This window comes from Nymphalis io, chromosome 3 (genome assembly GCF_905147045.1).
Source record: "Nymphalis io chromosome 3, ilAglIoxx1.1, whole genome shotgun sequence".
NCBI lineage: Eukaryota > Metazoa > Arthropoda > Insecta > Lepidoptera > Nymphalidae > Nymphalis > Nymphalis io.
Window position 1 is genome coordinate 6,827,884 of NC_065890.1, and position 27,494 is coordinate 6,855,377.

Consider the following 27,494-nt stretch of genomic DNA (forward strand, 5'->3'; position numbering starts at 1 on the left):
TGTAAGAGGTCCGGTAAGTACCTGCGGCAACCTGAACGAGAGAGAGACCACGGAGCGAGGATTTTAACTTACTATGCTATAAGGCTGTCCAAAACCATTCAACTAAATTCGAATCGAAGTTGATAGATGTGATTTAAGATTTAGTCATAAAATTTAAAGGACATGCAGACTTTTGATTCGTATACGAAATTCTAATATCTACTACGCATGCATGAAGGTCTTCAGTTCGAAACCTATATCTACTGTTTTGTCCCAAGCCTGCAAGCACTATCATTGAGATTTTATTTCGGTGTCAAATGGTTATATGAGCACCAGTATTAAATCCGTTTATCACCCCTTATTTAAATAAAATAAGATCCTATTTTATTTATCGCTATAATTAACTAGCTTAAATACGGAATCTCTTTTATACAAACGTCATAGTGATCGCTCATTGCACTCAAATTGAACCCTGAAATAAACAAACTCTCAACGTTCCTATCGAAATTTACTTCAAAAAATCTTTAAATCAAAAGTGAACAACTAAAATAAAATTAGAGTAAGTAATAAAAATTACACAAAATTGGAAGACATAGACAATTTTCAGAAAATTATCTATGACTGGAGTAATGGCAGTGATGAATGATTATTCATTATCTATTATTTAACATAATCTGTTCTAAAAGCTTATGACATTTATCACATTTCGTTCAAATTTTACTAAAATTTGCTGAAAGTGTAGGAATTTTAAAGTGGATAATGGATTTGAAGTCTTTTAAAATTTGATTTTGGATAATATGTGTGAGATTACAAGATGATTGTTCTTCTAAAGAAGCTTATTTAATAAAAGAACACAAAGTAATTTAAAAAATATTTAAACACATTTTTAATCAAAATGGAAAGTGGGAATACTGGGAATGCATCAGTTTCAAATGAATCTAAAGACGCCTTTAGTTATATAAATGAACGTCCGGTAGATGATATATCTTTAGAATTTTTTTATAAACCGCATACCATAACCTTATTAGCAGTGTCAATTGCTGCAGTCATATACACTGCGTTTGTCAGGTAACAACAATATTTCTTACTAATTTTAAATTATTTTCTTAGTTAATTGAGAGGGTGATTTTATTAATTCAAATAATTGTCCCTATCATGTTGATATCTCATTGTCATCTCCAGCTTTTATAAAAAAATTGAACACAATTATTTTTATAAATATATATTGACACTATAAATTCTATACTAATATTTTAATGAATATAATCAATGTCATGAATGATAATATATATATATATAAATTTACTATTTGTACCATAGTAATACATTATAAAATGTTTATAGGGACGAAACAAGGATTCAAGATAACATTTGGTCTGGAATATGCTGTGTCATTTTCTTCTTCTTAATAGTGTCTGTACTTACATTTCCCAATGGGCCATTTACTAGACCACATCCTGCAGTATGGAGAATTGTATTTGGCATGTCAGTACTGTACTTACTTGCCTTGCTGTTTCTTTTATTTCAAAGCTATTCTACTGTTTATGAAATTATGTATTGGATTGATCCAAACTTACGAAACTTTCATATTGACATGGACAAGGTAAGTGATTTACACTTTGTGGCATCAATTATTATTATATTCAATTTTTTTGACTTAACCAATTGAATTAAATTAGTAAAAAAAAAATAGTAAAGATATTATACAGTTTGTTAAATAACAATATATTATGTGAAAATTTAGTAAGTTATTAAATAATATTGTTTTATATAATTATGTAGAAATATTGAAATAATAAACTAAAACTAGTGAATGTTGTAGTTGTGTAACACTATCAATTAGTTATTGAACATAATGTTTTGAAAAATTTAAATAATTATTACTAGGAACTAATTAAAAAAAAACAATAACAAAACAAAAACAAACAATTGTGTGGCGAATGGTATCAGATCAGTATATTAAAATCAAACAAAACATTGGTTTTACCTCAGAAAATATGTAAAAAAAAAATGTGAATAATTTTTTTTATTTTTATAATTATATTAACCTATTTTTCTGTAGAGGTAAATAATAAAAAAAGATATATGTATTAAATACATATTTATAAGAATTCATGGATCAATTCACAAGATTGGATCGTAGTATATTTTTTACAAATAATATTTTTTGTTTTGTTTCAGGAGTATGCTGTTAACTGTTCCGACTTAAGTTTATCCCGTATTTGGTCTCATGTTGACGTTTTTGCTTGGGGCCATTTTTTGGGATGGACATTTAAAGCTATACTTTTTAGACATACTGGTTTATTATGGGCTATATCTATTATGTGGGAAATAACAGAAATAGCATTTGCACATCTACTTCCAAATTTCTTAGAATGTTGGTGGGATTCGGTTATATTGGATGTTTTGATCTGTAATGGTTTTGGTATATGGTGCGGCTTAAAAATTTGTAAGGCATTAGAAATGAGAGAATATAAGTGGGTCAGTATAAGGTAAATAAATTTCAGTTATTCAATTTAAAGGTAGTGAAATGCATTAGAATATTCAAAAATATTTTTAAAAGCTTATAGTAACATAAACTACTATTTTTGTCAGTATTATTTTTCTGACTTTTAATTAATTAATATATTATTTTATTAAAAAAGATGGCTGATTGTTGTATTGAGTCTGTTTTTTTTATCTTTCAAGGGATATATCATCTACAACAGGCAAGATAAAAAGAGCCATCCTTCAATTTACACCAGTTTATTGGACTCCTGTAAGATGGTTGGATCCGACGTGCACATATATGAGATTCTTTGCACTCAGCCAGTTGGTTGTATTTTGGCAGATTTCGGAATTAAATACTTTCTTTTTAAAACACATATTCGAAATGCCACCGTCACATCCATTGGTTATAGCAAGACTATGTTTGATTGGAGTAATTGTGGCCCCATCAGTAAGGCTAGTGTCTCAAGTACTTAACTATAAAATACAATAAACTATTTAAATATGTTGTAATTATGGCTCCACTATGAAAGAGATCAATTTTTTCTTCTATCAAGATTACAACAACAAATATTTAACTTTCGATTTCAGGCAGTATTATACTTATGTTACGGATCCGAGATGCAAGCGAGTTGGAACACAGTGTTGGGTCTATGGAGCTATAATGGTCACTGAATCAATGTTGTGTATAAAGAATGGCAAAGAACTGTTTGGTCAAGCACAAATGTGGAATGTGTTTATATGGCTCATCATACAAATTCTAGTCTCAATAGGTTGCGTGTATGGAGTTGTGCTATATCATCAATATTTTGAGGTAAAAATTTTTTTTATTAATTAATTACGTTTCGTTTATGATATTATTAAAGACTCGCTGTTCGCAAGGTAAAAGATGCGTTCGCGTATGCGCCTTGCTCTACCAATCCAAGCTCACCACTTGTCGTATGTTCACTCGCAACATCAACTGTCGCCTATTCCAATCGAAGATAAAAAACCTTTATATTTATATATTCTATGATATTTGCTCACATCTGCTATGTTATGCACTAGGAGCAGTTCTTGATTAATACTCTTTATTAAATCTCTATCTAACTATAATTTATATAAATAAAACATAGTCGGGATAGTTACATCATTTATAACTCTAGAACGGCTGGACCGATTTTGATGATCTCTGATTTGTTGGATTCGTCCTCGCCCCGAATAGCAGAATAACTATTAAAATACCGAAAATATTCACATAAAATAACAAAAAAATTACTACGAACTGTTTATGGTATATTGTGCTTAACATTTCGTGCTGCATGTCAAGAGCTCAATTTTCTTGAAAACGATACTCATTAGGACACAACAAGTGCTGTGCAATCATTTCTGAGCCTCTTAAGTGAAAGGTCTGCGCAAAGCCTCTACAATTTTAGCGTCTAAGAATAAAGATGTGGATGAATTAAATTTGGTAATTCAGAATCAAATCGTTGATACTCTGTATTCTTTCAAATCTATTGACTGTGTAACAAACGAAGCCATTAACTATCCAATTGAATCACAAGCCCAATCCTTGAGTGTTTGTGGTCTGAATTTAGAAAATGCATGTTTTGTTATGGTCATTTGTACGTTGTATGTTCACGTGTATGCATCCGCTTTATTTGTTCTTGTGCCTGATATCAAAACGATAAATGTATATCACAAGGTGCTTCACTGAAGAGAACCAACCCAAGTGAAACCCATGCAGCAAAATACATAGCTTCATTAAAGCACATTTGCTTGCCATCATTAAAATACTTGGTTTTTGTACTTTTATTGAATTTTAATTTTCTTTATATTTTCCATAGAACTATTGAACTTAAAAAATTTTTGTAGTAATTTTATTACGTTGATTAAAATCATAAATTTAGTTAAAAGGGTATCCCTGCATTCATTGACTTTTAGGCCACGGTTAGGTACGAAGTTCGCCGGGTCAACTAGTTTATAATAATATTTACACTTCTTTCTTAATCATATAATTCCGCTTGACTACTTATATATTTATACACTATCATTTTATTTTAAATTTCCGATAGTAACAGCGCTGACAATCGGAACGTATGTTTTCGCGAATCCATAATAAATGCGTATATTAATATCAAGAGCTCGAACTTCTCTCGGTCTTTACCCCTGTTGTCTGGAAAAGGCTAAATATTCCGTTACGGGTATGCTTCTATTGTTCATATTTGTATTTATTTTTGCTCGAGCTTTCTTTGCTTACTTTATTTTAGTGGCGTGTATTTTCGCATTAAGTTAAAAAAACTGTAATCATTTAATTATTCTTCTCTCATCTCGCTTAGTAGCACAATAATTGTAATTAGAAAGCACTAGGGTGACCTAACTCTTGACGCGCGTTAATACAAGTCGCGTCTTTGGGTTCTACTTGTGTCGAGTATTAAAAACAATCAATATTTCATTCACAATCCAGATTACATTCCGTCTTTAATGATCTATAAATTAAAAAGTAATTTTATATAAGTAGGTACAGGAATTGGCTCGTGTAAATTTTGCCGAACTTCGCTTTGCTCGGCATCTCAGTACATTTAAATAAGCCGTATGTGCGGCGACGCATGCCGCGTCCTATTCTTTGGACCTATTTCCCTGCGGACTGCGAGTTTTTAACACAACTTAATTTTATAATTATTTGTAAATATCTTTTCGATGGATAATTTATAGTCATCAATAAAAAATTAAAAGCAAAGAGAAAAACGAGAAAACCTTCTTCTCAAAAAGGGATAGGAGGCCTTTGCCCAGCAGTGGGACATTCACAGGCTGTTACTGTTATACAGTGTAAACTCTATAACGTCACTCGATTTAACGATAAAGTCCTTAAAACTTCGAAATTGCTTGACTGTGGTTGGCTTACCTTGTTTTCCATACAATAATACACTATATATAAATGTTCGTGTTAACTGTGCACTAAATTAGTAAATATATATATCATTATAAAATAATATCTTACATTTCTCCCATTTAACGACCACTCTGTATAACGCTGAAAAATGTTCAGTCCGCATTCTCATTAGAGCTAGTTTAAATATGTAGTACGTAATAAAAAGTGTTTTATTCGTTTTCAGCCAAATAGAGAAGCTGCGCTAGATAGTCCTAAGAAAGAACAGTAGAAGCGCAACGAGCCATACAGGTAAATGTAACATCATCTTGAATTTACACTCGTGTTAATTTTTTATAATTGATAAACAATTTTATTTTATAAAATTGTTAGGCGGACGGGAAGATGGGCCTGCCGATGGTAAAAGGTTACAACCACTCAAAGACATAGGCGGTGTAAGAAATATTACCTATTTCTTACGTCGTCGCCAAGGCGCCGCCAACCGGGAACTAATATGTAATGTCCCTTGTGTTTGTAGTTACACTGACTTACCCTTTAAACAATTGTATCAACAATGAACAAAGATCAATTGTATGTTATGGGACGTTACAATAATTAGTTTAGTTAGTAATCATATCTTATCTGTTATTAAATATAAATGCATCTATAAAATTAAAAAGGTAAAAAAATATTATGCAGAGAATTCATCATAGGAACTGCCCTTGAACTACTTAAATTATGATTTTAATTCGCTTTCATTTCCTATCCTTATAAATATTTAAATTAGCATTTATTTATTATTTTATTATATAGGGTTTTTACTAATAAATAAAAAAGGAAGTGTACTTTTTTCTTTATTTTTAAACCTAAATGGTGCCTAGAACCATCTTTATAAGCATAAACAAGCTGTGCGCTGCAGTGTTACCCGCAATAATTTTGTATTATAACATGAAATAATAAAAATAACTGAAACTTACATAATATTAACGCAAGTCGACACTTTTTATCCTATCCCAGAGGACTACTAATAATTCTGAATATTTTTTTTGTTGTAATTACCTTCTTATATTGGATTCGATCGTTTTTGTATATAAACTTTAAATTGTTAAAATTGTTTGAGTATTACCCCTCACAAACAGATGGACAGCTAACGATAAAAATGAAGGTTTAATAACTTAAAAAATGGTCATTTTAGTAATTCGCACGTAGCCATATTAAATTAAAATGAGGCCATTATTTTTAAATCATAGACAGACGCTTCAATTTTATTTATTTGTATAGATGTTAGATTATTATTAGTTGTAGGTATTATATTTGATATGACATAGTTGGTGCTTTTTTTTTGTTTCAGATAATCATCTGACGACAAGAATAATACAAAATGACATATTTCTAAAGCTATTTATTTTTATTAAATTATTAAGCAACACCAAATACTATTTGATAGCTTGAAACTAGTTACCTCGTACGTTTTATGTGGACTTCGTTAGGTTAAATAAGATAAAACGATGTATTGCTCATTCATGCTGTGTTGTACTTTTATTTTTTGATTATATAGTAAAGTAGTTAATCGAATCTTCCACATGATATTAAAATAATGAACGAGTGTTGTGTAGATATTTTTATCGGAAATAGAATATTTTCCCTGACTTCGGTTGTGTGTATTGCACTAAAATATTACTGTTAAGTAATAGAATAAAAAAATGTTTACTCAAAAACGTTCAATATTTAAAATTTGATAATAAAATTATCAATATGGCGTTTATCATATTATATATGTAATTAAAAAAAAAACAAGATAGATCGCAACTAGAGACGATCCTATAACAATCAAGAAGAATATATTCGATGGCATGTAATAGATTTTTCTTTTTTATTTATAAGTAATTTATAAATATATATATACCCGCTAAAAATCCAGCGGTACCCTCTCCGTCTGTTCGGGGGGCGGGTGTCGCTCCGCGGCTCCGGCGGAATTGGGCTCCTTGTCACTCCCGTAGAAGGATCCCATTTCCAACCAGCACCTCTGAGCGTAATTAACACCATGCTTGACAGCGAGAGATCGCCGCCAGGGAATGCCACTGGAGCACACTATCTGGGTGTGGTGCGCCGTGACAGGAGGGTGATACCTCGCGCATTGCTATACCGTACAGGTACTTACCGAAACAGCCATGTCTACTAAACACCTGCGTCAGCCGATACGTAAGCCGCTTTTCCTTGCTACCCAGCGACTTAAATAGTAACCACCATAAAAGCGTTAGTCAATTGATAGCGCTTAGCAAAATATTTTTTGTTGATTTTATCTTAAATCCCTTACCAATTATTATTAATGCTCTCCAACTCCAAACACCGTACAAGATAAGTTTATAATAAAAAATGGCGATGGTCCAGTGGACAGAAAGGGTGGATTTTATTAAAGATAAGCAGTGAGTTTTTACATTTTTAAATTCTAACTCATGACCGTCGCCTTAGAACAGCGCGAAAATATAAAGTCTAGTATAAATATTTTACAAAGGATCAGTCAGCAGTAGGACGTTACTGTAGCAAAACACATTTAAAGTCATCCGCATTTTGCCTGAGAAACCGTAGTTTACTGTACAAGATGAACATATGTACATTCCTTAAGTAAGACTGAATAGAAAGTATACAACTCTTTTCAGTCTTCTCCCTTTTTGTATCTCCTTTCCGAGAAGTTAAAAATGATCACAATACAAATGCAACAGTGTATGTATGCCTATTTTCTTATATGTACTTCAATATTGTAATTGGAATGTTGTTTTTTTTCGAATCATTAAATTGTTTTTTTTTTTATTTACATAAACGCAAAAACAAAAGTGAGCGTTTGACATTTTTAAAACGATAATGTTATATAGTGTTTTCTATAAAGCCGACATCGACAGGGAAAATTTCATTTTTGATGTGATTAGAATGTTTGCTGTAAATGTATGATTAGACTAGATAAAGTTCTTCAATTATTATGTCGTTTTATTTAACCCTAGAAACTTAACTAAATAGCTTGTTCTGTACTTGTAATGCTCATTATTATACTGCTTTTGATATTGCTACAGGTATTATGATTCAGACTGTTTACAGCTTGTGCCTCATCGACCGATCAAATAATAAGATAGATGATGCGCGTAGACTGATCAAGCGAAGCCAAATTAAGCGCTTAATGTGTTAAAATATCGTGGTGACATATATACAAAGGTGTCACAGTGTGAGTAGAGTTACCAGTGTATGGACACTTCCGACAAAACTGATTATTTTTTGGATTAAATGTGCAATAGAGGTTGATTTAATAAATTATATGTATAAGTCTATAGTAATTTGGGGGGACGGAAGAACGAACGATGAATGAAAAAAAGCATAACTACAATTCATTTTATTAATTTAACTTAAATAAATTTTATCAATTGAAATAACATTGACATATGCTTACACTAATTACAAAAAAAACAGGTTGCGCGAAATTGAAACCGAAAAGAGTTGCCTTTTTATTTTAAAAAGGATTATTAGTAAAACAAGATTGTTGCTTAAGTCAGTTAGTATTCCAATTTTATATAATTACTATTAGGTAATTATGTATAATTACCTCTACTCAGAACTGGGGTTTCTAATTTCGCAAAGTGATGCAATCTTATATGTACAGTGACATTTATATAATATTCTCTAAATATACTAAGTATATTAAAGGTTCATCTTTCCGTGATTGACTTACGCTAACAATTGGTTCCACCACAAACCTTTATTTAAACGTAAATCATAAAATTTGTTTCGCTTTCCAAAATAGTTATAAATTAATAATTAGTATTTATAATTATTATAAAAAAATATTTTTGAATCACATCGGTTAAAGCGGGACGGTACTACAAAGGTATAGTTAAAATGTTTTAAATACATGATCAGTTTGGCGAATTTTTGAATTTTTTCAGGCCACCATACGATTTTTTAACAGGTTACGCGAAATGAAGATTTTTGGGAAAATAACTGTTCATTTAGGGTTTACAGGAATAAATAAGACGGGACAAGCTCTTCGAGAAGTCTCGCTGCGTTTTATTCAGCACCTGGAAGAGGTAGGGCCGGGTCTTTCAGAGGATCAGTACGGGTTGAGGGCGGCTTGATCAACCATCGACGCCCTGGACGCCCTAAAGACCCGGGCCTCGGAGGTGGTGGCCCGAGGGGACGTGGTATCGCTGGACGTAGAGAACGCCTTCAAGTCTTCCATTCGAGACTATAAGAGAGGCACTCCGATACCACGGGGTGCCTTCCTATCTCAGAAGGCTATTGGGGGCATATCTCCAGGACCGGATCCTCTGTGGGGTGCTGGGTGACGATGGTCTCCTTTTGCGAGAGTATAATGTCGCGGATGGAAGGGATGGAGGCCGCGGAGACGATGAGGGTACCGCTGGTTTTTAGTGGGTATTCCAGTGCACTGGAGTTCCAGGCGCCGGCGAGTCCACATACCACCCCCCACCTCATGTGGGAGAAATGCGTAAATGCGTTTTTTCAAGAAAATAAAAAAAGGGTTTACAGACAGACAGAATCTAAGTATTCTGCAAAAAACTACCATGGCAGACTATTTTTGAAAAATATTAGAGTACAAGTTCACTTTGAGATAAAGATTTGTAATAACAACTACAAGAATATATGATTTAGATATCTACAATATTTTTAAAAGTAGACAGCCAAATATGAATATAACATTACAATATTCTGAAATTCTTGAGATTGATTTCAAATGCTGTTAGGATACGACCTTTTGCGCTACGCAATTGTGATTATGATGTGTACAGCTAATATTTGAATACGTCTCATTGCACGCGTCTTTTTTAACGTAACACGAGCTTACTCTTATATTTTTTTATATATATCACAATTTCGTATACTAAAAAACAAATAATTTGTGCCTAACGGTACTTACAGGCGTTCGTTAACGTCATACGGCACTTCATTAATAACAAAAATACACCATAAAAAGTATAGTATTGCAAGTATGATTGATTGAAGTATGATTCAAATTTCATCAACGCAGACAACAAAACACATCTTTATGGTGTAGTCGGCGATAGCCTACTATACAGAAAATATTACATGTTGTAGATACTATTTTGAAATGACGTTAATATCTCATATACTTTAATGCAGTACCCTAAACCTAGACCCTATTCCAATCGGAAAAGGAGTAAAGGTAAACAAACCTTATTTACAAACCGCATGCGATTTGCTAATGGTTCTGCTGTATTATAAACTACAAACAGTTTTTGATTAATTAACCTTTATATACATTACAACAGTATTCCACTTAACTAGTTTTATCGCATTAATTTAACTTTCGAAGTTCCAATTTCAAATTCGCGGACATTGAAAACGCCATTTATTCGCGAATCCATATTTATTTATTTTTTTATTCAAGATCTCGATGATATCGTGTCAATTCGGTGTCAAAGTTGTTTATTTGTTTACTCCTCTTGTGGTTGGAATAGTCTATATATTACAATGATTGGGCATAATCGTTAAATACATGTATGTTGATCATAAGGGTCCGTTCACACAGACCGGCTCGGAGAGGAGAGCAGATTTTTATCACGTTGGAAACAGTGTTTTGAGTGATTGTAGTAAAGTTTATTTTTGCATTTGCACCTTTTTTGTCATTAAAAATGCCTGAACGCGCTTCGTGTGAAGTAATAAAAGGAGCCGACCGGCTCCGCTTGCGTGCTCTTTCTCGCTCGCACCCGCTTTCAGATCTCTTCCAGCCGGTCGATGTGAAATAGTTGGCGGCTCCGCTCCGGCCAATTCCAAGCGTATACGACCCGGTCTGTGTGAAAAGAAAAAAGCAGGCCGATGCTCTCCGAGCCGGTCTGTGTGAACGGACCCTAATTAACTACATTACTTTATTATAATTAAAAAATTGTAAATGTATGTTACCTATTAAAATATAGACTTGTTCATTAAGTTATTAATATTATGGATACTCGGGATTATAAAACTACAAGATTTAGAAGAAATAACTGATTTTAATTTATTTTAAGGTTATTAAATGATTATTTTAAATATCGATGAGTTGACCAGAACAACAATGACAAGGATAAAATATATTTAAGTCTAAGTTTTTAAATTTCGGATTAATCAATGAACAATTCTGTAGCTCTTCAAGCAATTCCTTCACTCTAGCCAAATCATTAAGTCTGGTTTCATTTTTTAAAAATGAGGTTAGCTCCTTGTCAGCTGCGAATCTTAAGAGAAGATCACTTAGTTCTTCTAAATGACGTTTTAATTTGTCACATTCAGCTTGGAATATTTTTAATTGATTACTTCTTTCTTCTTCTCTTTTCTTCAATAAGCTACGTTGCTGTTGGTAAAGCGCTACGTATTCGCAAATAGTATCAGTTTCGTTTTGTAACTGTAGAATAATATGTTCCAATCTATGTTTTTCATCAGATAAGTTGGCAACTTCGTCCATTATATTTAAAAAGCGTTCTTGAAGTTTAATCATCGCATCCTCTTTTGGTATACATAAATTGTCTAATTTAACTTTTGTATCTGTGTGCGGCGTCGTTGTTAAAAGTGACTTCTCATTATCTAGATCAGTATCGTGATGTTTTTCAACTGAACATTCCTCAGTATTATCTGTGTCTAAATTGTGCTTCATTTCGCTAACATCTTTCAATGTATTTTCATGTCTTTTCTCCATTTCCCGAAATTCGTTTAGCAATCTTATCATTTCATCATCTTTAGCTTTTAATTGATTCTGCAGGGTTTTAACACTCTCTTCTACTTCTGCTAATTTCAGTGCTAATCCTTTATTTAACTGTTTCTCATGGGTCCATTTCTCTGTCAACTCTAACTTATCTTTACCCTGAAATGTATTAGTCTATTATTGATTTATTAAGTATTTTAAATTAAAGTTGCCTCAGAAATGTTATTGCTCCAGCATGTACATTAATAATGATTTATGTGAATGCTGATTTATTTTATTACCATATTTAATATAACTTTTTTTTTTTATGTATTTTTTTAAACATTTTGAAAGTAAGCATAAATACTTTTGCTGTCATGTGTAAAAAAAGCATTTTAGCTTACTTGTAATTACATGAAATACTACAATGCTGTTATTGAGTTATAACATATTGCACACCTAAACACTATATTTTTTTATATCAAGGAGTACTAATACATTTATTTAAATACAATAACTATGTAAACATCTTAATATTGTGTAAAAAGAGAATTGTTAATAAATGTATAACCTTTATAATAGGTAGGGGTACAATATGCCTTCCAATTCCATGTCCATTCCAATTCTCTACTTGGTAACTTTACATAGAATTAATTTGTGTATTTCTTGTCAGACTAGCCTCATAGATCATAGAGTGTAAAATATAAAATATGGTGTATTATTGTTATTAAAATATTGATATATGTATATATTATACATACCAATTTAACTATAATTTGTTCCAAACCTTCCATGTCAACTTTTAACTGTTCATTTTGTTCTGTTGCCCTTTGTGCAGCCAATTTGTCACTCACTATGTCTGCATTTAGTTTGGAAATATTAACATTTTCTTGATTATATCTGTTATTTTCATAGTTTTGAATTTCTTTAGCTCGAGTTAATTCTTGAATTTTTTCTTGGCTATCCAAGTATTGTTTCTGAAGTTCATTGTATTTAACAATCATTTTTTCAAGGTCTTCCTAAAATTCAAATGTGAAACATGAAATCCCTCATGAAGTTAATTTCACTTAATTTTATTACAAAAAGTTACAATATATGACCAATCAAATAAGAAAAGAAGTATCAAAATTGGTTCGCAAATCATTAAATGTTGAGAACATATATGTGTATACACAAATACAAATTTTGGTCATTAGTGGGCAATTTTTTTATGACCACTATCATTGTACCATGCACCATAGTGATGGTACAATGGTACCTTTAAGTGTACCTTTCTGTACTGCTGAAAATGTGTTTGAATTTTTTTACAATGATTACTTGAATAGTTGAGAAGTGAAAATGTGACAACAAATAAACAAACTTACTTTCCCATTTATGATATTACTTAAGATTTGTTTAATTTACACACATACTTATATATTATTAAATTTATTTCGATGTACTTACTTTTGTTGTTTTATATTGATCTTTGAGCTCTCTGTCATGTTTTTGTTGTCTACATAATTCATCATTTCTAGAAATATGATTTTGTAGACGTATTTCTATTTCACTTATTTGCTCTACAAGACTTTGCTCCCTATCTTGAAGTTTACGTAATTCTATAGATTTCATTTCATTTTTGTGTTGCTCTGCTTTTAGTTTCTCACTTATATCTTGTGCATACTGATTATATTGTGAAATTAATTCCTCTTTTTCTCTGTGTGTCATCTCTACACTGCGTTCTAACTCATAAATTTTATCCAATAGAGTCTCAGTATCTTGATGTTTTTTTGTATAACTAGGGTCAAAATTACCAAGAGAATCATTTGTTAATTGTTGCAATTGAATTTGCAACATATTAATTTGACTCTGATATGTAGATATTTGATGGAATAGTTGTGTATTTTCTAATTCTTTTCTATTCAAAATAGATTTTGTTAACTCTAATTCTTCAAATAAATTGTTTTTTTCATCATGTAAAAACTGAAGTGCCTCCTTTAAGTGTGCCATATCTTCAACTTTTGATGAAACTTCTTGAATAGCAATTTTATACTTTGTTTTTAAATCGCTTATTTCATTTTGTAAGGCAATATTTTTTTGTTTGCAATCATTATGATTACGTTTTTCTAATTCATATAGAGATTCTAAATTTGCTATTTTAGTGCTCATTTCATTCATCTGGAATTCAAGGTTTGCTTTATTTGATATAAGCATTTCAGTAATAACATCTGATTTAATTTCTGAAGCATTTTTGTCTGCATCCATATTAACAATTGATTCATTTTGATTACTATTTATTCCATATTTTTTATCATGATCAGTTGTGTTAACAGTCATCAAATTAACATTGTCATTTAAATTTTCTTTAGGTTTTTGTTCAACCAATATTTCTTCTTTTTGACCAGTTACAACTTTTTTCTCTTGATGATCTCTTAACTAAAATAAATTAAGTAAAATGATAAATTAAATAAGTAATACGTAAATATGGTAAAAAGATAGTCAGTATAAAATTTTGTTACCTTTTTTCTTGCCTTAGCTAACTTTTCGGCTCTTATATCCATGTTATAAAAAGGAGAAGCAAGGACAAACTGAAAATTATTTATAGTTTAATTTTATATTATGTATTATAATTCATCACTCTTACTTTTTAAGATACAAATATAATCACGCTACTTTCTTTAATCTTTATTTAAGGCTGCCTGTATGATAATCACAAAAATGATAAAATCGATTGACTTATGAATTGTCAATAATGTTATGCTGGCAATCTAATGACAAATTTACATTGACACTGACAATATTGTCCAAAATCAAATGCGTTCGTAAAACATTGTTCAAGTTCATTATTTTTTCGATCCATTTCAGCGAACTGAATAATTAAACTTCGAATCAAAAATGTTTTTGATTATTAAATAAAAATATTTAAGTTGTTACCAGAGAATCTTACTTAAATAATAAATATCTCAATATAATAATATCAAAGAAAAGATCATATCTCATTTTTAGGCAATTAAATTTGCCCCAAATTTTAATTTATCCAAAATAAATTTGATTTAATTGATTTTATTTATAATAAAGATCATATTCGAGTGACTATGATTTTGTTTTATGTTAAACGAGCGAAGAGGTTTAGGCATTAATTCTTTCTTTTTAAAAGTAAATTATTAATTTCAGCATTGATTTCTTAATTTTTTTAAATTTACCCTCGATTGTGAAAAATATAGATGTCGGCTGTCTGGGATGTCAAATTCACATGTATGTGTCGCCAATGATAAGTAATTTGTTTCATCCGGTGACTTTATTAGCAACAAGCCAATTTCTTGTAATAACTAAGACAAAATATCTTCAAAATAGCTTCTACAAAGTTATTGTTCAATATTTTTTTTTGTAAAATGTATATATATGTATAAATTTAAAATATTATGAATGAATTATAAATTAATTATAACTGAAGTATTACAAAATAAAAATTTATTACCAAAAGATCAGATTTTTTAAATTATTATCAAATATTTGGTAGTTTCTAATTTGACAATCGATAAATAAGTGTAATGCAAGAAGCATCTTAATGAGGAGCACCACGTTAAGACGGAACGGATCGCTTGCGCATGCTACCGTGACGCTCTGACGGACGACCTGCCTATGCAGGTCTCCATTCTCTAGGGGGTTACCAGGGTACTGAGAATCCCCCTAGTCCCGACGACGCCTATTGCGGCGGAGGGAGAAGGTGCGCATAGCGCCTCTTTCTTCTCCCCGGTCTTCTTCGGCGGAGCAGGTCTGCAGCGGCGTTTTCTTCCCGCTCCCGCTCCGGGGCCTCCTTATGCGACATCACACTTTCACAGAAAGAGACCATTTCGGACCAGCACTGCCTCTCCGCCAGTCTCCGCCGACAACTGCCGCTAGGGAATGCCTCTGGGGCCCCCACGCGGCACACTCCAGGGTGTGTTGCGCCGTGTTGATTGGCGCACCACACTCGTGGCAGGAATATTTATAATATTTTTTGCAAGTGCAGGGCACCGTACAGTGTCATTGACCTCACTAAGCCGGCAAAGAGGCGCCGACATAGTGATCCCCGGTCCTCCTACGTTAGGTAGGAGGCGACCCAAAGCGGCGGTGGCGTTGACGAGCTTCGGTCTGAGTTGCTTGGAAGTGCTGCCTGAAACTCCATCGCCCATCCAGGAGCAAGCCCAGATACTTCATCTAGGTCAGCACCTTGATCAACGTCCCGTGGACGGTGATACTCGCCCCTCGAGGGGGGCCTCTGTGGACCGTGGAAGAAGAAAGCCTGTTTTGGATATGGAGACCCTCAGGCCCAGCATTTCCATTCGGTCTACGGTCAAAGATCCTACCTCGGCTAGGCGGGCCGTCTTCCAAAATCCCGCCCTGTCGTGGTAATGAAGGTGTCGTCTGCGTAACACAACACCCCCATACCGGGAAGGTCAGATGCTCTCAGGAGCCAATCAAAGCCGACGTTCCACAGAATTGGGCCGAGAACCGACCCCCTGTGGAACGCCGCAGCTTACCTGACGTCAGACTAACTTCCCGTCGCCCCCTGTCCAGACGATCTCCCGGTCCTGGAGGTACGCCTCCAACAGTCTCCTCAAATAGTTTGGCATCCCATGGTATCGGAGTGCGTCCCTGATCGTCTCGAATGGGAGACAGTTAAAGGCGTTTGCAACGTCTGAGTAAATAGGCAGACTGGCAAATGGGTCGTCTGATGGTTAGTGTTCACCACCTCTAAAGCCTCGCGTTCGCATAAGAAATACCATAACTTATAACGTAACATATAACGTTTTTGTGATCTTTACGTAAATATTTAAGCAGAACATATGTTGATACTGTCACGGCATTTCGAAACCGCTGTGTCACGTGTGACTTCATAGCGAGAGTTCAAGTTACTGATCCGGCGAGTACCAGTTGAAACGTGTTAAAGTGGCGCAGCAGACATAGCAAATTTTGTAAGCCAGATCGGAGGAGTACGATCCGCGATCCTGGATCCTGAAAATCCTGGATCGCGAATTATCGATCCAAAATATCCATTTTCTTAATCACAGGTGAATTCTCTATTTCCTTATTTTCATAGACCGACGCATCAGCAATACAACCCGATCGAAATGTGATCAGGCGCAGGATTTAATAAAATAATCTATAAATAATCGAGTGTAAATTTGAAAAGTATAAGAAATCAATCCTGAAATTATAAATTTAAAGATAATATATAAATGTAGACAAATTATTTATGGATTATTTCGTCTTTAAATAACTTCAACACAAATTAGGTCTAGGTATCTCACGCCCACTTCTCACTCGCAATCTGATTTTGACCATTGAGTTTTTTGTTTTTGTAAAATCGGGATATTATACTTTCACATCTCAATTTCTTATGTGAAAAATAAAATAGTCATATAATGAAAATTCTAAATTTAAAGCAATGATAATTTATTTTTATAAATAATTCTTCAAAACTTACAACTAATTTAATCTACATGATTTATTATAAAATATATTAATAAATTTTGTGTATGTGCTGTCCTCTTAATGATAATGTATAAATGTAAAAAATGCAAGTAGGTAATTTGTAGGTGGGTAAATACGACAAAACATACGTTCATACATATACATATGTTGGTATTGTAGGGTACATACGTTCAACAAGGTATAGGCAAACCATACAATAATCAATTGCATCGTATTAATATTATACTGTGAATAGATATTTAAATTATTATATGTAATATATTTTTTATAGTTACGCCACATCTGCTTTATTCGTCATCACGACGTCATATCACAGTTTTGTTTTATTAATAATATTACATAGTGACTACGTATTATTACGTATATAATAATATTTTTTAGGTTATCGTATTTGCATTTAACCAGTCTTCTTCACTTTTAATCTCAAAGAGAAGCAAGGCCACAAACAACTTAGTTAATATTTGGACAATCTTAACACGTTTAGACGTTTTTTTATGAAAATTATATCAACCACACTCATTTTTATGAGTTTCAGTAGCCTTATATGTACAATGCTAAGATAAAGGAAACTTCAGGCGGAATACAATATTCACTTGATAGTTAAGTTAATAATTAATAATTAAAAAATGTTTATTTAATCGACCAAAATCTAACCAAAGTTATTATAAAAATGCAAAAACTATCAAAATGATTATAGTATGTATAGTTATTCATAACAATAATTATCCTTAAGCAATATAACATATAACAGCGAGAAAATCTTCGTAGCAAATTATTATCGTTATTAATATATCAACAGTTATTTTAAAACTAGCTCTGCAGCGGTACAAAAATTGTTACAATGGACAGTATTTATTCTAGGAACGTTTCTGGGCCCACTTCATATCATCGGCGCGAGGCTTGCAGCCTGTTAAAGCTTCTATAATCATTTCAAGCGTCGACCAAAAGTGCAGTTTTTCTAAAGGCCAGTTTAGCCAACCAGTAGTTATACAAAAGTAAGTCTCGTGCGGCGCCACGTGATGTATACGGTGATGTCTACGGGGCAATATTATGTGCCACTCTTGTAATAACACCACCCACGCGGGCAGACCGAAGTATGTGTGAGACCATTTATGAATCTGCAACAATATGAAGTTATTATGATAAATGCTTTCATACGTTTATCTTTTGCTGTAAGCCAAGCGCAAGTGTTTTACAATGACAAAATTTTATCACATTTCTTGAAATATTTTATCTTTAATCGCAGTATTAAAAATTGCATATTTCAATCACAGAGTTCGACAAATTAAATACATAATTATGATGAAGTGAACAATGAATGCTAATATCCTAAACGAAATTTTAACGTGTCACAAAAAGTTTAGAGCTACGATAAAGTAAAGATACATATATATATATATCTTATTATAATAAAACTATAGTATGTATATATATATATATATTGTAATTATAATTTATGCGAATAATAAAAAAATTGTGTCAATTCTTCTTTAAGTAGCGATTTGGGGTACTAATAATAACCTTCGTTATTTCAATATAATTAGTTGTATTAAATTACATTTTTTTGTTAAGAGATTATTTGATATTAACGAAATAATGTATATTGTACTTTATCTAATTTTGATAAGAAACTTCGAGGTGTTATCCATTATAACCTTGAAGCCACGATCAATGGGATATTGCGTCATAAAATCAATAAAGAAAAGTTTTTAAGCGTAAAATTGTAAGCGTTTATGCAATCCAATAAATACCTTCTTTAAGGTAAAACAACGGTACACATAAACGACTAAACCACATGAGGAAAGAAAGTAGGACAAAGTCAGGACTGTTATCTAGGTAGTGACGAAAATATATCAGTCTAAAGGAAGTTTTGGATAATTTCAAGTATAATTAGTAAATTTAATGCTCTCGCAGTATTATTTGAAACAAATTCATAAATAAAAGTTACCAACCTGATTTGTCATGGCCACAAAAATGCAGCACAAATACCAATACGCAATCCAATGAAACTGATCATCAATCTGCGAGGTATCGTAGCTAAGCAACTGCCAAACGATTCTCGCCAACACTGGTATAGTGATAGCAAAATTATCACCGTTAGTTTCTACAAAATCATGACGTGTTATTGATGTCGGATCGATGTGATGTTCACGAAATGGCCGCAAAAAATTCTGTCAAAGAGAAAATACGTTAACATATTATACTTATATCATTTGCATCATTCGCTCGTCCTTAATCTATTTTATTTGAGACCAAAGCAGGTTGTTTTTTTGTCCATTGATCTCTCTGTTTAGTCAAATCCTCAGTTACTATCTTGCATATGTAAACCCGCACAATCTGTTTATATTATATTTATATCTTCAATAAAAATTAACAATAGATAAATTGCGTATAAATATAATTTAAAACAATAACGTTAAAATAAATTTAAACAATAACGTTATATTAATATAGCTTGTATTTTTGCAAAAATGTGATTTACATGATTGTTCCCCCTTAATCTAAGCAGATTACGCTATTGCTGCCTTACGCTATATGGAATAGCCAATGTTCATAGTGTTGTAATATTTGACAAAGCAGACATAATATATGCGTAACATAATGTAAATAAGGTACTTCAAATGTGTGAATACAAAAAAATAAAAGCGCGTATTTTTTTACTATTGGACGAATTCTCTTCTCATGAAAAGGTATGGAATTTATTTCAGAGCAGCGAGTTGGATGACGTGGGAGACTTTCATCATCCACATGCAGGTTTCGTCAAGAGTTTTTCTTCACCAACGAGCACGAGCATAAAATTATAAACACAAATTTAGCTCATGTAAGTTCAATGGTGCCTCGCCGCATTTGAAACCTCAATATTAAATTATTAGATCCATATTTTCGTTCCATTGAGCACGGCGTAGCACGGCTCGGGACTTGCATATCTTTTTTTATATCAGAGGCAACCGAGGCACTAGAAAACTACTAATAAGCATGGTGTAATTGTAGTAATTAGTATTTAATTGCATGAGTGCCCATTGTACATGAAATTTTTTTTTAACTTGGAGTAAAAATGCAAACAAAATTAAGCAAAAATGTAACCCAAGTGTAGTGGAGTAAATTATAATAAAAAAAAACCGGGCGCACTTGCCCGGTTTTTTTTATTATAATTTACTCGGACTCGCGCACTGAGGGTTCCGTACAACCACAGAACACTGAAAGATTTACCACGTTGTTTTAAGATTTAGACTTTTCATAGGTTTTCCTTTAATTTGTTCGTAAAAATTGAAAAATGTTATCTTTTTAAAATAATTCCATGTGGACAAAGTCATCGCAATCTTTTTTGTGATGTAACTACAAATTAGCGGTTTTCGGAGTTTCCCCTTACTTTTGCTATAAGACATTGTTTCTTGCCAAATTCCACGATTCTAGGTCAACCTATAGGTTTTGATTCCTTTGCGAGTGAGAGTGATATGGTGATACGCGGTACAAACGACCGTATTATTTGATTGCGTTGCCTTAGAAATTTCATTTTTTCACAGCTCTAAAGGTAAACTTGATACCTCCACGAGTTCTTGAAAAAAAAGAGTTTTGCCAGACAGACAGATAAAGATACAGACACTGATGTAACAACAAATTTACGATTTTCGGATTTTTTTCCTATACTTGTGCTACTAGATACTGCTTTTTGCCAAATTTCATGATTCTAGGTCAACGGGAAGTACCCTATAGGTTTTGATTTCCTAAGTATGGGAAATGTGACATAAACGGCCTTAAGTTTTGATTGCGTTGACTTAGAGGTTTGATTATTTCGCAATCCTAGGGACCGCAGACCTCAGTATTTGGTATTAATTGCAGCTTAATACCTCTACGCTTTCCTGTGAAAAAGTCAGACAAGGGTCTTGACAGACAGACAGTCAGACGAACAGACGGACAACGAAGTGATCTTATAAGGGTTTATTTTTCCTTTAGAGATACGGTACCCAACAAATTAAAAAAGGCTATCGAAATTCGAATAAAAGTAGAAGATATGATACAGGTGGACGCAATCGCAACGCAGTGTGTTCGCGGCCAGGACATCGTATCAATAGGTAGCTGCATTACAAATTTTACAGGTTTATGTGTGTAAATCTATCAATTCACCCATTTATCAGACATCAATTCGCTAGCCTCTCTACGCCTCCCCTAATTGTCACCGCGGCCGACGTGTGTGTGGCTCATCTAGACCCATCTATTTCTCACTGGCTTCTTAAGGCCGTCAGCCCACCTAATGCAGAGGCATTCTGTGCTCCATTTTCGTGGTCTCGTGAATGAATATCACGTCTTGGATTTGTATGTCATCTTGCTAGTAATTTGGATGTCAAGATATATTTTAATAATAAGCATATTTTATACAGAGAGAAATTATTTCCATATGCAGTAAAAAAAATTGACAAATTTACAGTCTAATAACAAGTGCATTCATAACAATAATTTGTGAGGCCCAATTAGTCTCAGTGTATCCATACAGTGTTTAAAATGAGATAATTTTGGTAACTAATAGCAGCATGTTGTTAAATTTTTTTTTTTTTTATAGAATAGGAAGGCGGACGAGCATATGGTAAGTGGTCCACCTGATGGTAAGTGGTCACCAAACACCCTTAGACATTGGCATTGTAAGAAATGTCAACCATTGCTTACATAGCCAATGCGCCACCAACCTTGGAAACTAAGATTTTATGTCTCTTGTGCCTGTAATTACACTGGCTCACTCACCCTTCAAACCAGAACACAACAATATCAAGTATTGCTGTTTTGCGGTAGAATATCTGATGAGTGGGTGGTACCTACCCAGACGAGCTTGCACAAAGCCCTACCACCAGTAAAGAGAACAGAATTGTAGAGAACAGACCAGTTTATAGATATTGTTTTTTTTTATTGCTCATTGCTCATATTTTATGAAACAAGATCTTTATACACTCAACAAGAATAGCAATGTAGTGCTACTAATCGTCCATTTATAGTGAGACTCAAAATTATCAGATTAAACATTGAGTGAAGTTAGTTTGAATAATCGGATGAAACTGGCAATAACAAGTTACATTATTCATTTCATACTGAGACTTCATTTGTCTGTTTCATGTAATTTAGATGAGTCATTGTAGGAAACATTTAACTTCTTTTAACAAATAGATCACATTACAAACTTTTTAGGTTAAGAAAATTAAAAAAACTATCTAAATTATGTACATACAATATGAGGGTTCAGTTTTGGAGTACAATATCCAGAGTAACAAGATCCAAATAATATGTAAACTGCTAAACATTGCATTATACTGAAGCAAAAGCTTGACTTGCATATACACAGAACAAATCTCTATAAAATGTTGCGACTATACTATAGTCTTCACCATTATTTTTATTTATATGACTATACCTTGCCTATTATTGGTAAATCTACTGCTCCCCAGGTATCGGCTGCCCAATGTACTAGGCCCGAGGCAAAGTCTGCTGTGAGTACACCAGCTATAGCTGCCAGTAACAATGAAGCATCAGCACGTAGATATTTAGCCATAAGAAGGCCTGCACAAATGCACAGTGTACAGCAGACTACAACACATACCCATTCTTGCAACCGTTTTCCTATAAATATTACAATATTGAAGCATTTGATACATTAAACTAAATTAAATAAAAATTATATAGTATGAAAAATTAAAAGATACAATTATAGAATCGAGTTACTGATTTATTCATGATAATAACTTCCTTAATACGTAAGGCATAGAGATTAAAATTAAAGATTGTCAAGTTTCCACTAAAGTAATTAATAATGCAAATATTTAATTGACAGCGTTATGAGAAAATATTCACCTGGACTGTATAATTCCGCAAGTTCTTGTGCACCTCGATGACGAGGGCCCCACCTGGGCCTGCCTGCTTCACTTCTTGTCTGTACATTGGCATTTGGATCATCTTCAGACATAGAGTGTTCAAGAATTTCACGGTCTGTTTTTACTGGAGCTAATAATGTTGTGGCCATAGTACTTGCGTACTCAAAGCGTTCACAGCTGAGACCACTTAGGCCATCTCTTTTTGCACAAGGTGGTATAGGTAGAGGTAAAGTCATGTTTGCGATTCTAAAACTTTATACAAAATTCTTCAAAACTAGATAATTGTATTGCTTATCATTTATGTACATGATCATCGTACGTGATTGATAACCACAGGTTTGACAAATTGACTGTCAGTTTAACTTTGACATTGACATAATCACTTGTCAACTTCCAATCCAAATTTTAATAATAGGATATAGAATAATACAAAAATTCTTATAGCCTCTCTTTAATAGCAGCAATTTCGCATTTCGCGAGAAATGGATTTTTGACTTTTTCGGTTGATATATATTTGAGCGTCCCAATTTCCATCAATGACTCAAAATTCGATACTAAGCGTTATTTTATTCTTTAAAAGTAAGATATTTTTTTAAGCTGGTAGCCCTAATGCACAATACGTCCCTTATATCATTGCATTAACATCGTAGACAGAGAAACAAATAGACCAAGGGGAACCGGAAACCGGGGGGAAAGGGGACCGTGAAACCGCGATTGAGACAGAGATAGTTTGTCAATGTGTGCATATAATGTTGCCATTAGGCATGGGCGATACAAATCGTATATAGATACAATATAATCGTATATAGATACAATAACGAATAAATTAAAATAACATATTTACATATAACGAAGCACTAGGTTATTATTGGACTCCGTATTTATTTGTTAGCATTGTCGACGAGTCGATATTTTTTATCAAAAACCGGGACATTTTTTTAGCTGACGCTGGCAGCACTTACTAATTAATTGATAACTAATTAACAAAACAGATAAATAAGAGACAAAAGATTTGATAATTCTATCTCTGTCTAAGCCATTTGTAACGTAATTTTGTAATTTGTTCTCTTTCTTAAAATGTGTAAGAATGTGTAAATGAGAAGGAAATCGCGTCTATTAGTTCTGGCTACGATTGCCATGAAGAACCTACTCGCGCAATAGTCGTCATTTGTTTTTATTCGGATACTCGCCCTGACGAGTATTGATTCAAATATTTAAATATAAAGGTTTTGTACTAAAATGTCCGTGTATTAACTAATCAAGAATTTTTAAAAATTATAAATTTGTTTTTCGTCTTTGTTTTTCGGATTTGTTCGTCCGCCTACCTATAACATAAAAAAAATCTGGTAGCCGAATTTTATAGGAAATATTATACTTCGACTATCACAATTTCATATTACGATTTTAATCGTCACATAATCATTTAACAGAAATATAATATGGGTAAAGACCCATTGGAATATGCAGGATGAAATGTATGTCTATGTGACTTATCTTTTTTTGTAATAAATAATCTTTAAATTAAACTCTCATATTATATTTCTTGTTCCGTCCTAGTTATGATTGTGACGTCACATCGGCCGTTCGTTATTGTGGGCGACTTTTTTGCGATGCGCGCGTTGATAATTTAGTATTTATTCTATTCCTTTTTGTGATTTAACGTCTCACATACGTTCTTTTACTTATAATTATTTAAGAATGATTATAATTATACTATTTTATGCTAAAATGGTAACAGTATTTTCACGTGGACATACAAGTTAAATCTACTGAAATTCGATCTTATGATTGCGAATTCTTTTACAAATCACGCGAAATATTTAGTACAAAATTTAATAACAAACAGTTTGCCAAGTAAGTGTCTTATATGTCTTATATATATAAAATGTATGAGTATAAAAATAATTACATAGTTAATAGGACAATACTCACAAAAAGCTATAGTAACATTCCACGAAGTTTTCTACTAGCTATGAATTAGATATAATTCAGAATTTTTGGCGGAACAGTTACGTAAGGCAGGAGTAGTGGTTATTAGATAGTGAGCTTATTATTATTGTTTATTTTAATATTTTATTAATGCAAATTAATCATCACTCTGATCGGTGATACGCCCGTGCTCTTCATTATAAGAGATACTAGGGCTTTCCGCTTTCGATAGAAGACAATGTCGATACACAACATATAAATAAAACGTGTGTTCCGTGATATGTCGTATTATAATCAAGAGTATTTCAAAATGTGTCTGGGTAGGAGTGACTTATGACCAAATTAAATGAGGCACAAATGTGCTACAACGCATCCGTGCCAACAATGTGCAACGGTGCCAGACCTGTATCGCTGTTGTTGTTAAACACATGAAACAACATCTATTAAAAAGATTAACAGAACACTTTATCTAGAAACGCATGAGAAAGACTTATTTGTCTGCTGATCGTAACCAACACGAAATCACGTACTCACTAGAAACAAATGATGAAAGACACTTCAGTTGGTCTGATGACCTTAAACCATGACTCATCAGGGATTTAGGAAACAGATGAGTAGCATGACTTGCACTTATCGAATAAAAATAAAAATGTAGATACTTGATTCCATTCCACGCATAAGACGTCGCGGGCAAAAGATAGTTATCAATAAAATTAAGTAACTCAAGAAGAAAAGGACATGGCCAATTTCTGTATGAGCGCTTGCATTGGTATCGAATTAAATTCACACCAATGAGTTGTGGTGTTTTATATTCGTGAATATTGGGATAATTCATTGCTTTATATAAAAAACTCAAAAAAACTCGACATTCAAACAGAATAGACGTAACATTTTCATTAAATCCATTAATCAGATGGCTGCCAATAAGTATAGATTATGATTTTGCTATAAAAAAATATTTTATGCAACGTAATCGAGTAGTAGATGGTACCAGACCGTAGAGATAAGCGGGAATTAAAATATAATCGCAAAAAACAAATAGTACCTACGCAACGGAAAATCTGCAATGACTATACATTGACATTACACATAGAATCGCGCTCGCGAGCAAAAGTTCGCGCGTTCCGTTTTAAGTATTATTTTTTGGTGTAATTTAAAGAAAACTATCTAACGCAACAAAATATATAAAAAGATAATTATTTAAATGCAACAAATTCGAACTTCAATTCGTGTGCAGACGATGCCTAGATTTATACCCGACTCTGATGATAATATGATGATAACTAGCCAAGTCAGACCTTAGGCTTCAATATATTATACTAAGTTATAAGAAGAAATTATATTTTAAGTTGTTATAAAATATTTTATGTTGGTATAAATAAATTTCAGGACTGACCATTGAACTTGGCACCCATTTAGATCTCGCTTCTTTTGTCATCGAAGTCAACAACCAAGGCATATATCATAATATTGAACTTAACTCTCATTACACATTTAAATTTTTGATAGGACTATTCCTTACACCGTTGGTTGCCTTTAATATATTAGCTATGTAGCGATAAGATCACCAAAATTGTATGCTACTTTTATTTAGACAGTATCCATGTTTTGTATTTTTTTCTGTTTGTGGTGAATAATAAAGTATAAATACCAATGAAGACATTTTCGTATAAATAAAATGTTCCTAATAAGAGTCCATATCGCTTGTAATCATATCAATGCATATCTATGCAAGTAGTATGCATCGTCTTGTATGAATTTTATTTATCTTTCTCTGTGCTTCATTATGGTGGAAGTTAACAAACGGTACTTAAAATTCATCTGTGTGAAGTCATTTTTATAATATATGTAGCTAAAAGAGAGTCAGGCTACTGGCTTCAGGCTCTCCCTTCTAAAAATCTAGGGTCAGTACTTGATCGGACAACGATACGCATCGCCGTATACCTTCGTTTAGGTTTAAAGGTGTGCGAGCCTCACACATGTTCCTGTGTTACCCGGTGCGATCATTTCGGACGCCATGGACATAGCTGCTGCAAAAGCGCTGGCCGTTCATATCGCCATGGATCTCTTAATGACATACTTCGTCGGGCTTTGGCCACAGCATCGATTCCTGCTACTTTGGAACAGAATGGTTTATGCAGAGATGATGGTAAGAGACCCGATGGAGCAACGTTAGTACCATCGTCGATGGGACGTGTTCTTGTGTGGGATGCAATTTGCGTAGGTACGTTGGCGGTATCTCATATCAAGAATACGTCTCAGA

At 32.9% G+C, this 27,494-nt stretch overlaps 4 protein-coding genes across 6 annotated transcripts in view; 2 read left to right on the top strand and 2 right to left on the bottom strand.

Moving 5' to 3' along the window:
* Nucleotides 1-27,494, top strand: part of LOC126780882 (uncharacterized) — a 44,059-nt gene that overhangs the window by 13,192 nt on the left and 3,373 nt on the right. The gene's annotated exons all lie outside the window — the stretch shown is intronic.
* Nucleotides 681-8,290, top strand: LOC126780887 (phosphatidylserine synthase). The gene is made up of 7 exons (XM_050505572.1): nt 681-1,047; nt 1,324-1,582; nt 2,161-2,471; nt 2,668-2,926; nt 3,062-3,280; nt 5,562-5,626; nt 6,666-8,290. The coding sequence occupies exons 1-6, from the start codon at nt 875-877 to the stop codon at nt 5,604-5,606; spliced, it is 1,266 nt and encodes a 421-aa protein (XP_050361529.1). The 5' UTR covers nt 681-874; the 3' UTR covers nt 5,607-5,626; nt 6,666-8,290.
* On the bottom strand, nt 11,317-14,735 carry LOC126780879 (golgin subfamily A member 2-like). 3 transcript variants are annotated; one of them, XM_050505554.1, is made up of 5 exons: nt 14,643-14,735; nt 14,489-14,557; nt 13,437-14,405; nt 12,752-13,009; nt 11,317-12,170 (listed from the first exon to the last, which is right to left on the bottom strand). In XM_050505554.1, the coding sequence occupies exons 2-5, from the start codon at nt 14,528-14,530 to the stop codon at nt 11,361-11,363; spliced, it is 2,079 nt and encodes a 692-aa protein (XP_050361511.1). In that variant the 5' UTR covers nt 14,531-14,557; nt 14,643-14,735; the 3' UTR covers nt 11,317-11,360. The 3 variants fall into 3 exon arrangements, with proteins under 3 accessions (XP_050361511.1, XP_050361510.1, XP_050361509.1); XM_050505553.1 differs by having other exon boundaries at nt 14,489-14,707; XM_050505552.1 differs by having other exon boundaries at nt 12,752-13,005; nt 13,433-14,405; nt 14,489-14,707.
* On the bottom strand, nt 17,465-23,645 carry LOC126780892 (plasmanylethanolamine desaturase). Its single transcript, XM_050505579.1, has 4 exons — nt 23,283-23,645; nt 22,846-23,051; nt 19,400-19,618; nt 17,465-18,565 (listed from the first exon to the last, which is right to left on the bottom strand). Exons 1-4 carry the CDS (start codon nt 23,536-23,538, stop codon nt 18,305-18,307), a joined length of 942 nt encoding a protein of 313 aa, XP_050361536.1. The 5' UTR covers nt 23,539-23,645; the 3' UTR covers nt 17,465-18,304.